The 11,163-nt window shown below is 59.8% G+C and overlaps 5 protein-coding genes across 5 annotated transcripts; 2 read left to right on the top strand and 3 right to left on the bottom strand.

Annotated features, from left to right (window-relative positions):
- Positions 1–1,078: 1,078 nt before the first annotated feature.
- Positions 1,079–3,079, top strand: SPSK_00734 (c6 zinc finger domain containing protein; the record flags this gene model as incomplete). Its single annotated transcript, XM_016727682.1, has 2 exons — positions 1,079–1,147; positions 1,220–3,079. 2 exons carry the CDS (start codon positions 1,079–1,081, stop codon positions 3,077–3,079), a joined length of 1,929 nt encoding a protein of 642 aa, XP_016584415.1.
- Positions 3,080–3,740: 661 nt separating this feature from the next.
- Positions 3,741–4,910, bottom strand: SPSK_00825 (ribosome production factor 2; the record flags this gene model as incomplete). Its single annotated transcript, XM_016727772.1, has 1 exon — positions 3,741–4,910. One exon carries the CDS (start codon positions 4,908–4,910, stop codon positions 3,741–3,743), a length of 1,170 nt encoding a protein of 389 aa, XP_016584414.1.
- Positions 4,911–5,558: 648 nt separating this feature from the next.
- Positions 5,559–7,079, bottom strand: SPSK_00784 (mitochondrial chaperone BCS1; the record flags this gene model as incomplete). The annotated part of the gene is made up of 1 exon (XM_016727732.1): positions 5,559–7,079. One exon carries the CDS (start codon positions 7,077–7,079, stop codon positions 5,559–5,561), a length of 1,521 nt encoding a protein of 506 aa, XP_016584413.1.
- A 352-nt stretch (positions 7,080–7,431) lies between these two features.
- Positions 7,432–8,250, bottom strand: SPSK_00880 (37S ribosomal protein S11; the record flags this gene model as incomplete). The annotated part of the gene is made up of 1 exon (XM_016727826.1): positions 7,432–8,250. The coding sequence occupies one exon, from the start codon at positions 8,248–8,250 to the stop codon at positions 7,432–7,434; it is 819 nt and encodes a 272-aa protein (XP_016584412.1).
- Positions 8,251–8,919: 669 nt separating this feature from the next.
- SPSK_00768 (Tim44-like domain containing protein) lies at positions 8,920–10,560 on the top strand (the record flags this gene model as incomplete). Its single annotated transcript, XM_016727716.1, has 1 exon — positions 8,920–10,560. The coding sequence occupies one exon, from the start codon at positions 8,920–8,922 to the stop codon at positions 10,558–10,560; it is 1,641 nt and encodes a 546-aa protein (XP_016584411.1).
- Positions 10,561–11,163: the final 603 nt, after the last annotated feature.

Here is an 11,163-nt window from a genome sequence, read left to right as displayed (position 1 = left end):
GCATTGATCCTCTTATCTCGGATCTTAATTCTGCTCCTTGATTCCGCATTACCATTTCACTTCACAGGATTTAAGATCGTAGCTTCCCAAACCGATTATCCAAGTAATCTGCTTCCCGCAACGCTCTTTCCGTGATCATTTGTTTGCAATGCCTGACTCTTTGTCGTTCTTGCTTCTCGTGGGTCATCCGCACCTGCCTGTTGCCCGGGCGAGAGACACATTATCAGCTGCGCCTTCTTCGCGCCCTCGCACTATGCACAATGGCACGGAAAGTCCATGATCCGGCTGGGGTTCCTTCCTTTTCTCCTCTGCGCTGGATCAGTTGTGGCCAATCAGCGCCACTCTAGCACGAACGTACGCCTTTCAGCCCGCCAATGATCCAAATGGGAAAGCGCGCCAATGCAGCACCATCAATCACCAAAGGTCACTATTTTGCATTTTCGCCCTCGTCGCTTCATCCACAGTTGACCGTTCCTCCAGTTAGCAAAGACACTAGTGCTCGGGCACTCGGGTTCAGTCGCTCCCCGTCAGCGTTGCATGTTCTGGAAAACACGGCTGTTTCCTGTCATTTGCATCCCTACGCGGCTCCGCGGCTCGTGTCTCGACACAGACGACTGCCGCTTCCATTTCGACGTTTGCATTTTCGCATTTTCGATCTCCGCATTCTCGATTCTCTGCACGATCTATTCCCCTGTACCATCCGTCTGCATATCTCACGGCCGTCAGACACACCCCCAGTCCTGTCCGTTCGCCGTCCCGTTCTGCTGCCCCGTTTCCGCCCTTCCCTTCCTCACGTCTATCCTGGCCCGATCCGTGCAGCCTCAGGGGCACGCCCCGAAATTACGCCCGGAGACGGCCTCACTATCATGACCAGGCAGCCGCCTGAACCAATGGCTTGGTTGACGTCACGTCCCTGTGCATTTACCGACAACTCCGATCCTCCCGCCGCTCATTGACACGTGCCTAAGCGTGCCCTCCTTGTTCTACATTGACCGTCCCGACCGCCTTTTTATATTTTCTGCGCTCACAACCATTGTCGACGCCACTTGCACGTTCCATCCCCTTCTCCACAGTCACAATGCCTCCGCGGCGTTCACATAAAAAGTCTAGAGCGGGCTGCCGCCGCTGCAAGTCGCGCAAGATCAAGGTAAGCATGGCTGTCGTGCCTCCGGCATGTCTGCTCTCGCTGCGTTTGCCATCACTGTTCACCGTCTAACAGCCTCAGTGCGACGAGATCCGCCCCCGCTGCTACAACTGCGAGAAGCACGGCGTCCAGTGCGACTTTGAGTTCCCCAATGCCGCTTCCGACATTGCCCACACACCGCGCACTTCCTATGCCTCCACACCAGGCGCCACGCCGGCCGCAGCCACACCTGCTGGCTCCTTTGCCGTCCCGGCCACCCCCTCAATACCGTCGATCAAGGCCAATGCCGCCGCCATTGCACGACTCGGGCCCCCGCCGTCTGTTTCTCCGACCATTGCATCACCAACATCCTTGGCTCTCGCGCCGCCGGCGTCAGCCTCAGCCGCTGCCCGCCTGCTCGAGATGCGCCTGCTGCACCACTACACCACCGAGACAAGCAAGACCCTTTCGTGCCAGAACCCGTCGGCGGAGCAAATCTGGCGCGACAATGTACCCCGCGTGGCCTTTGCGGCCGCCAGCGGCTCCGTCAATGCCGCCTCCAACCATCTCACCGACGCTGTCCTGGCCGTGGCCGCTCTCCACCTGCGCAGCGAGTTCCCGCAGGACCGCGAGCTCATCCGCGCCTCGCACGCCTACATGGGCTCGTCCCTCAGCGAGTACAACCGCCTCCTACAGCAGGGCATCACAGCCTCCAATGCCGAGGCCCTCTTTCTCAACTCCACGCTCATCGCCTTCCAGTCCACCGCCACGCGCATCTTTAGCAAAGACGAACAGCCGTCCGCATCCGCCCATCATGCCAACGGCCAGCCGCCGGCACGCGACCCATATTCCCTGTCCCACATGTCCATTGGCGTGAGTAGTGGCAACTACGGCCTGCCCATGTCCTGGTTCCACGCGTTTCAGGGCGTCAAGGCCATCACAGCCGCCTCGTGGCCCTGGCTGCGCCGCAGCAACGTTGTGCTCCCCATCATCAATGCACAGCCGGCACTGCACCTCGACATTGCGTCAGCCAAGGACGGTTTTTTCGGTCACCTGCTGGACGGCGTGGACGAAGAGCTGGCGGCCGTCGCGAGCGCGTCCGGCGCCAACAAGTCGAACTCGTCGGCCGCGGCGAACGAGTGCCACGTCGCAAGTTCGGCGGCCAACGATCCGTCTTCGTCCCGTTCCGACCAGGGCGCGCACCGGCACCACAGCCCAAGCTGCGTCTGCACGAGCAACAGCGAGCGCGACGCCGAACTCGAGCATCAGCACCCACACCCGGCAGGCTCCCCGACCACCAACAGCCACCAGATCGCCAACATTCTGCGCGACAGCGTCCACGTCGCCGACGACCCAGACGAGAGCGCCCGCACCCGCCACGCCTACCAGCACGCCGTCGCCGTCCTCAACTGGGCCCACGGCATGCGCAACAATGGCGCTTGCCTGGCCTTCCCGGCCACCGTATCACGCCGCTTCGTCGAGCTGCTCAGCAGCCGCACGCCGCGCGCCCTGACCATCTTGGCCTGCTTCTTCGCCATGCTCAAGACCCTCGACAGCGTCTGGTGGCTGCACGGCATGGCCCGCCGCGAAGTGCTGGGGGTCGTGTCCATGTTCAACTCGGACGCCGTCCCCGTCGACGTCGAGCGCCGCTGGTGGCCGCACATGCAGTGGGCCGTCCGGGTCGCCCTGTACCACGACGACAACCACCCATCGGACTATGTCCCCACCGAGGTCTGGGGCGCCAGTTGGCACGACACGGAGGACGGCACCAACGGCGGCGGTGCCGATACGGACGATGCAGCCGGCCTGGTTTCCAGCGGCGCCGGTGCCGGCGCCGGTGCCGGTGCTGCAGCCGGGCCCGAAAGCTACGTGCACCACATCGACATGATCACGGAGACAATCAACAATGGCGGGGTGCCGTCAGAGTTGAACGAGTTCAACTTTGCCAGCTTATAGAGGCGGGTGAAGGCTGCTGGCCGTGTCTGCAGAAAGGAGAGACCCCAACAACGTTTCAGCGCATATGTAAGAAGGCGCGGAGTTTATTTTTTTTATTTTTTTGTGAGCGTTTTTAAACCATTTGTACTTGTATTTTACGTTTTGGGCCGGGATGAGTGTGGGAGGGGAGTTTCATAATTGGCCTTTCTTTACTGTCCGATTCTTGAAGGTGTTCTTTAAACACTTTTACGAGGAAAGAAAGCTAGGCGATGGGTAGCCATTCGTGTGCATTCAGGAGTGACACTTGGGGATGGGAACTGATTTCTGGCGTTTTATATTGGCCAGCGCGTTGTCTGACGGGGACCACATTCGCCGTCTTACTTGGTTCTCTCAGAGGTATTTAGTTGTCACTTGAAACGATTGAGATCCACATATTGAACAAATATATAAAACACACCATTCGAACTACTGTACCTTCTGATGCTACAGCCAACATATACTGCATGCTGTGCAAATTGTAAGAAAAAATGTGTTCCATGAAAACTAGAAAACAAAGCAGTATGCGTCCTAAAGACTGCCCGAATGACGCCGTGCTCCAGAAATAAAATAATCTAAAAAGAAGAAGTTGCTTTTTTTACAGACGATGATCGTGCTTCTTCCTCGTTCGTCTTTCACTCCTCTCCTATGACCGTCTCGCCTTCTTCTTGGAGAAGTCGTTCTTGAGCTCGACAACGCCCGTGACACCCGTGAACTCGCCGGCATCCTCAATCACAGCCCGGTCGGCATCGTCGTCATCGTCATCGCCCGCCGCACCCTCCGCCTCGCCGCGCTGCCGCTTCAGGCCCTTCATCTTGCGCGTCTGCAGCTCGCTCATGTCCTGCTTGCCCGGGTGCACACGGCCCACCTTGTCGCCCATGCCGTCGGTCTCAATGTTCTTCTTGGTGCGCGCCTCCGTCGTCTTGGGCTTGCGCATCGCCTGCTTCTGCATCTCCGTGTCCGGCTCCTTGAACCGGCCCAGACGCATGTCCAGCCGGGGACCAATCTCCTCGACCTCGATGCGCGGCAGCCGCTGGCCGCTGCGCTTGGTGCGCAGGGCATACACGCGCAGGTGCAGCAGGGGCAGGGCCACGGCGTCCGTGCCGGCAGCACCTTCCGCGCCTTGGGCGCCCTCTTTGCCCTCTTTGCCCTCGGGAGCGGTGCACACGATAATGTGCGACAAACCCTCGACGTCAATCTTGTCGGGCGAGCTGTCGCCGCGGAAAAAGTCCGTCAGTAGGCTCTTGGCCAGCGCGTACTTGCGGCCCGTGTCCGACGTCGCGCCCGCCACGTGCGGTGCCACGCCGCCCTGCCCGTCGCGGCGGCCGCCCTCGATGCCGTCGCCGCCCTCGTAAAAGGGCGTGCCCGCAAACAACAGCATCGGCCGCGCGCCCACGGGGAACGTCCGCTTCTTGCCGTCCTCGCCGGCAAACTGGCCGATGCGCGTCACCGTCGTTTCGTCCACGTACAGCTCCAACATGTCGAGCATCTGGTAGTCAAAGGTGCGGCACAGCGTCAGGCAGTGGCGGCGCTTCTTGCTGCTGCTGCCAAAGAGCAGCAGGCTGGCGTCGTTTTTGCGCGAGAAGAACTCGAGGCTGGCCGGGTCCTCAAACGGGTGCACGTCGTTCTTCTTGGTGAACTTCTTGGCGAGCGGTGCGCGCATGGCGTGCAGGTCCGTCAGGCAGTCCTGCACGATCTGGGAAGCTGACGTGCCGCGCAGGAACAGACAGGTCTTGGGGTTCTCGTCGTTCTTGGGTGCGCGCTTCTCGAGGGCACGCTTGGAGCGCGCATTGCGTGGGGTGATTTGTCTGAGCATCGTCGTATGTGAGGAGGAGGAAAAGCGGCGGAAAATTCGTAAGGAAGGGCAATTGTGGTTTGTGTGGTGGAAAGATCTGTCTTGCAAAATCGCCCGACGAGATGCCCTCGTTGCTGGTGGAAGAAGAGGCTGGCGGCGTTTCGGTCGTTTTATTTTTTCTGCCGACTTACAGCAGTTACTTTTTTGGGCGGTGTCCTCTGACAAAAATCCTTATCGATAAAAAGGTACCGAAAAATGGGTCGCAAGGTATTCGTTACTTCGTTTAGTGTGATATCTGCTTACATGCATATAAGCGACAACCTCCGGTTCGAAGTGAACTGACCATATCACGGAATAGGGTGGGAAGAGGTAGAAATAATGAAGGACTGACAAATGGAAGAAAGAAGGCGACAAGGGAGGATACACAAGGGATTGACTCAGCGACTGATAAATTACGGAAACCGGGATATGAATGGACATGGACGGGTGTGAATCTATATAGATCACGGCCATATGTCGCAGTTCAAGGAAACACTGGTTCTGACATAGTAAAGCTCTTGAAAAGGGTATCCTAATTTTGTCTATCGCCCGAGGTGTTTGTACATCAAATATAGTAGAGGGACAAAATGAAGTGCATATAGTACACAAAAGGGAGCATGCATGCCCTCCCTACGCCGGCGTCTTGATCGCGCCCCCGGGGTCGGTCGGCTCCGGCTCAAACTGCCGCGGAATGAGGCCTTCGGCCATGTTGATGGCACCCTCCATGTCGTTCTTGTTGAACAAAAATAGGCCCTGGATGGCCGCTGTGCTCGTGTGCCGCCTTGGCACGCTGTCCCCAGACCTCTCTGCAACCGCAGCCGCAGCACCGTTCGCATCAGCGTCGTCCTCCACCAGCCGCAGGTCACGCAGCCGCTGCAGGAAGCGCTCGCGCCCGGCACCATCCTTGTCAACGTCGCCGTAGAACCGATCCCACATTTGCGCCGCCTGGTACGACGTCGCCTCGCCGATGCGCACCATCATATCGACGCGGCCTGGCCGGATCAGCGCCGGGTCCAGTCGGTCAATATGGTTCGTCGTCAGGAACGCGATGCGCTCCTCGCCCGCTGCGACGCCATCCAGCGCGTTCAGCAGGCCCGAGAACGTCACCGTGGGTCCGCTGTAGCCGTCGGCGTCGCGTGCGGCCCGCCGGTTGACAAACGCGGCGTCGGCGTCTTCGAGGAGCAGAATGCTGCGTCGCGGCAGCTTCATCAGCAGCATCGCCAGCTTGTCGTCGGTCATGCCAATCTCGCTCAGGTTCACAACGGCCAGCCCAAAATCGAGCTCGCCCGCCAGCGCCTGGATGAAGGACGTCTTGCCGCTGCCGGGGGGGCCGTACAGCAAGTACCCGCGGCGGTAGGGGATGCCGCGGTCAACGTACCAGTGCTGCCGCTGCAGAAAGTCGCGCACGTCGGCGACAATGTGCTCCTTGACGTCGCGGTCCAGCACGACGGACGCCAGCGGCCGCTTAGTGCGCGGCTCGCCCAAGGTACCCCAGCCCATGCCCTGCACGCTGTACACGGGCGTCTTGCCCTCGGCGGCCTGGGCCGCGAGCGTGTGCGCCTGCGAGAACACTTCCTCAAACACGTGGCGGTGCGCATAGAGGGTCGTGAGCGTCACCGTCTCGTGCGGCTCGCCCGTCGACATGTTCGCCGTGCTCTGCTTCTCGCGGCTGACGGCAATAAACACGCCCGGGCGGTGCTGGATGATGTGGCGGCCGTAGCCCGGCTGCAGGAAAAAGGACGCCTGCACGGGCCCATTGCTGCCTTGGCTCGCGTCGCCGCCCGGGTTCATGGCTTTTGTCGCAGTGGCCACCGACAGGTTGTGGATGCGCGTGATGCGCTGCGCCAGGAACCCGCCTGGCGGCCGCGGCTCCGACAGCCATGCCAGCACCCAGGGGTACGACGGGTCACGCCGACTGATCTCGACATTGACGAGCAGCCGCCGCCGCAGCAGCTGGGCGCCCGCAATAAGGCCGCGTCGACCGGCAGCTGCAGCCGCTCCGAGGCCGGCGAGTCCGATACCACCAGCGAAAACGGGGTTCTCGAACAGCGTGTCGAGGTTGAAGAAGGACGAAGAAGTAGCGGGGGGTGGTGAGGCCGAGGAGACTGCGGAGACCGCAGAGGGCGGTGGTATTGAGTCTCGTGTGGACATGGTCACCTTGGAGCTGTGCCCATTGCCTTGTCGTTTTGACGTTTTGCAAGTGGAAAGATTGGTGTGATGTCACGGCCGCTAACGACTGTAGAATTTTAGTGGTCGTGGGTGGTGCGGAGCCCTGTAAAGCTACGTTCTCCAGTGGCCTGGTTTGGCAACCATAATGTCCAAGCCCCGCTACAAACATATGCCACAAAGCAATATTAAAACCACCTCGAACAATCTCGACAGCAAAACGGCACGAAACACAACAAAAGTAGATTTGATGTTGCATGTCTGTTCCTATATCTACAAGTACAAGCCTGTGTCCCAAATGCACAGCATCACACCCCCTCTCGTCGTCTGTCCGCGGCTAACCCAGGCGACGCGGCCGTGGCGACCGTGTGCCGCCAAACTTGAGCCGCGTTGTGTCGGCCACCCGCGTAATCTTGGTGCGCAGCAGCTTGCCCTCCTGGCCCAGCAGAACCTTGGTAATCGCCTCGCGACCGGGGCCAAACCCACGCAGCGTCACCCGCATCTTGTGCATGTTCTTGTGCCAGTTGCCCCGGTACATGCGGTCGCAGGTGGCGGCGCCCAGCTGGTACGCCGCATCGTACGTGCCGCGGTGCGACCGCTTGAAGCCAATGTTGCCCGTCGACATGGACATGATCACGTTGCCGTTGGGCTTCGAAAAGGTCACGTGTGTGTTGTGTTTGTGCGCGTAGATGGCCAGGTGGAACTCGCCCAACATGTCCTCAACGTCGTTCTTCATGCTGTCAATGTCGTCCATGCTCGCGGTCAGCGTCGAAGACGAGGCGGCAGACGCAGACAGTGCCGATGAGGTCGAGGCCTGGCCGGTCAGGGACGAGCCGGACGTGCCAGGGGTCGACGGCAGCAGGTCGGCCAGGCCCTCCATGAGGCTGGCGCTGCTTGGCCGCGGAGGTGTGGGTGCGGCAGTGCTGCTGCTGCTGTCGCTGGCTGGTGGCCGATCCGCATTGCGGGCAGTTGATGTGCTGGAGAACAGCCGTATCGGGTGTGCTGCTGCGCATGACCGCCGCAGGGCTGTGGAGGTGGAGGAATAGGAGGAGGGCGTCGACGACATAAATCGGAATGTTGGCCGCAGCGCTGGTGAGGTAATTGACTGTACCAGCGTGCGCGCCACACGCAGAGAGCCGGCCGACACCTTCTCCATGGCGGGGTGAGAACTCGAGGTCGGTGACGCGGGGTGTCGTGAGCGAATGGAGTTTGGTTGCGGTCGCTCGTCAGGGTGTGGTTTTCTTCGCACTCGGGCTATACTATTTTCTATGGTCAGATCCGATGCCCCCTTTGAAAAAGCTCGCCGCCCTACCAGCCAATCAGCGTCAAGCGCTTCCCGTCTGCTGCTAGCATTCTCCGTAGAAAACCACTGGCCAGTGCACCTTCCCTGCAAAACAAAGAAAATTCAGTCCGATTATGGCAGTTGCTTTTCCCTCTAGAGCCCGAAATGCCCCAAAGCCGCTCCGACAACCCACTGTCCGCTCTGTAGCCAATCCCTACCGCCCAAGAAAATCGTCATATTTCGATCTCGTTCCCTATTCCTCCCAGGCCAGGCCCGCTAGGAAGACGACCAAGACTGGTGAAAAAATTAAACCGAGAAAATTCAGTAAAAGCCGTTTTTGCCTCGCTTCTTTTCCCATTCCCAGCCCGCCACCGAGTTCCTTCCACCCCACAAGCAGACACACAAAACGCACCTTCCCTCGTCTGCCTCGCAACGATCAGCCTTTTTGTGCTCTTTCCTCAACCGACCGGGAGGGCACGAGGCTTTCACTTCCTCTTCCTGTTCGCACCTTCCACTGTCGTCACATACACCCCACAGCCCAAGATGAACGTCGCACGGCAGGCACACCCCGGCGCCCTCTCGCGGGCCTCTTCCTCTCTCCTCACAACCGGCCGCACACCGGCCTACCGCCGGTTATTGACGTCGCCGTCCCTCTTGCGCAGCCAAGATGCCGCATCGCGCACCCCTCTCTCTTCCACTCCCTCCACTTTCTCCTCCTCCTCCTCCGCATTAACCTCGCCCTTCCTCCCGACCTCCATCCGCCTCGCGATGCCGACGCAGGCGCGTGCCTTCCACGCCACCGTCCTCCGATCGCAACAACAGCCGCCGTCAGAAGAACAATCCAAAAAGGCCGAGGCGCAGGCAGGCGCCAAGGAGGGTGCCGCCGCCGAGGAGCAGCAGAAGACCGAGAAGGAGGCCAAGGACGGCCAGGAGGGTGAAGGCAAGGAGGGCGAGGGCAAGGGGGGTGAGGGCGAGGATGGCAAGGCCAAGGAGGACAATGAGGCCGCGCCGCCACCGCCGCCCCACGGCGACAAGACCCCGTGGCAGGTCTTTTTGGAGACCATGCAGTCCGAGTTCAAGCAGTCCAAGGAGTGGAACGACTCCACCAAGGCCCTGGCCGAGGGCGCCCACCAGTTCACCGAGAGCGAGTCTGTGCAGCGCGCACGCAAGGCCTACGAGGCGACCTCGGGCGCCGTCTCCTCGACCGCGTCCACGGTGATCAAGTCCACCGCCACCACCATCGGCAAAGGTGCCGCCTGGACCTGGGAGACGCCCGTCATGAAGGGCGTACGCGCCGGCGCCAACGCGACCGGCGAGGTGCTCGACAAGGCCACCAAGCCCATCCGCGAGACCGAGGCCTACAAGAACGTCAAGGACGTCATTGACGACGGCAGCAGCTCGCGCTACGGCGGCTGGGCCGACAAGGAGGAGCGCCGCCAGCGCCGCGAGAAGTGGCGCGCTGCGCAGGGCGCCAACGGGGCGCCCGAGGTCTTTGAGGAGAACCCGGATGCCGGCACCAACGTCACGGTGCACAAGGACGCCGCCTGGAAGGAGGCGTGGCGCGGCTTCAAGGACTCGAACAAGGTGGTCCAGGGCTTCTTCAGCATGAAGGACGTCTACAACGAGTCGGAGAACCCCCTGATCTCGACGGCCCGCAGCATCACGGACCGCGTGGCCGGCTTCTTTGCCGAGAACGAGACCGCCATGGTCATCAAGAAGCTGCGCCAGATGGACCCGGCCTTCCAGCTCGAGCCTTTTCTGCGCGAGCTGCGCGAGTACATCCTGCCCGAAGTGCTGGATGCCTACGTCAAGGGCGACGTCGAGACGCTCAAGCTGTGGCTGTCCGAGGCCCAGTACTCGGTCTACGAGGCCCTGACCAAGCAGTACCTGACGGCCGGCCTCAAGTCGGACGGCCGCATTCTTGACATCCGCCACGTCGATATTCTCAAGGCCCGCATGCTCGAGCCCGGCGAGATCCCCGTGTTCATCATCACCTGCCGCACGCAAGAGGTGCACGTCTACCGCCAGGTCAAGACGGACGAGCTAGCGGCCGGTATGGAGGACAAGGTGCAGCTGGTGACGTACGCCATTGGCATTACGCGCGTGCCCGAGGATGTCAGCAACCCCGAGACACGCGGCTGGCGGTTGATTGAGATGCAGAAGAGCGGCCGCGACTACATTTAAGGCGTGTCCATTTTCTCATCTCTTCCTCGCTCTGTCTTCTTCTCATGTCCAACTGGTTCCTTCAAGCACCTTTACCAACCACATCATCGCTCCATTCCCTTCGTCTCCATCTTTCCGCTTCGCCTTCACAAAGCCATCTTTTCGCCATATCGCATATTGTTTCAATAATCTCTTGTATCATACACCTTCGAGGAAGAGAGAACGTGACGGGCATACCGGAACCCGAAAATGAGGAGGCCGTCAGGAAACAAAAAAAAAAAAACCACTACAAACCCATATTTATGGACTGTCTCAACTATCGAACCAAGAATAGGAGTTCTTGTTGTTCTAGCATCTTTGCTGCATCTTCTTGGCACATCTCGTTTCATTCCCTTGTCATCTCGTTTTTTCTTTCATTGCCTGGGCAAACAAAAGGATGGGTCTTGGTCGTCTTGTCATTCATTTCCTTCATCTCACATAGACTGGTTCGCTTTTTGCATCCGTTTTTCCTTTTTTTCTTTCTGCACCAGTTGTCGGTGCGTGTACATATTTTTCGATGTGTCATTTGGGAGGTACTCTGCGTGGAACAGGGACAGCAACAGAACGAAAAAAAAACGAAAACGA

The sequence above is a fragment of the Sporothrix schenckii genome, assembly GCF_000961545.1.
Source record: "Sporothrix schenckii 1099-18 chromosome Unknown Cont48, whole genome shotgun sequence".
NCBI classification, from domain to species: Eukaryota; Fungi; Ascomycota; class Sordariomycetes; order Ophiostomatales; family Ophiostomataceae; genus Sporothrix; species Sporothrix schenckii.
This window is presented reverse-complemented; position numbering and strand designations above follow the sequence as displayed.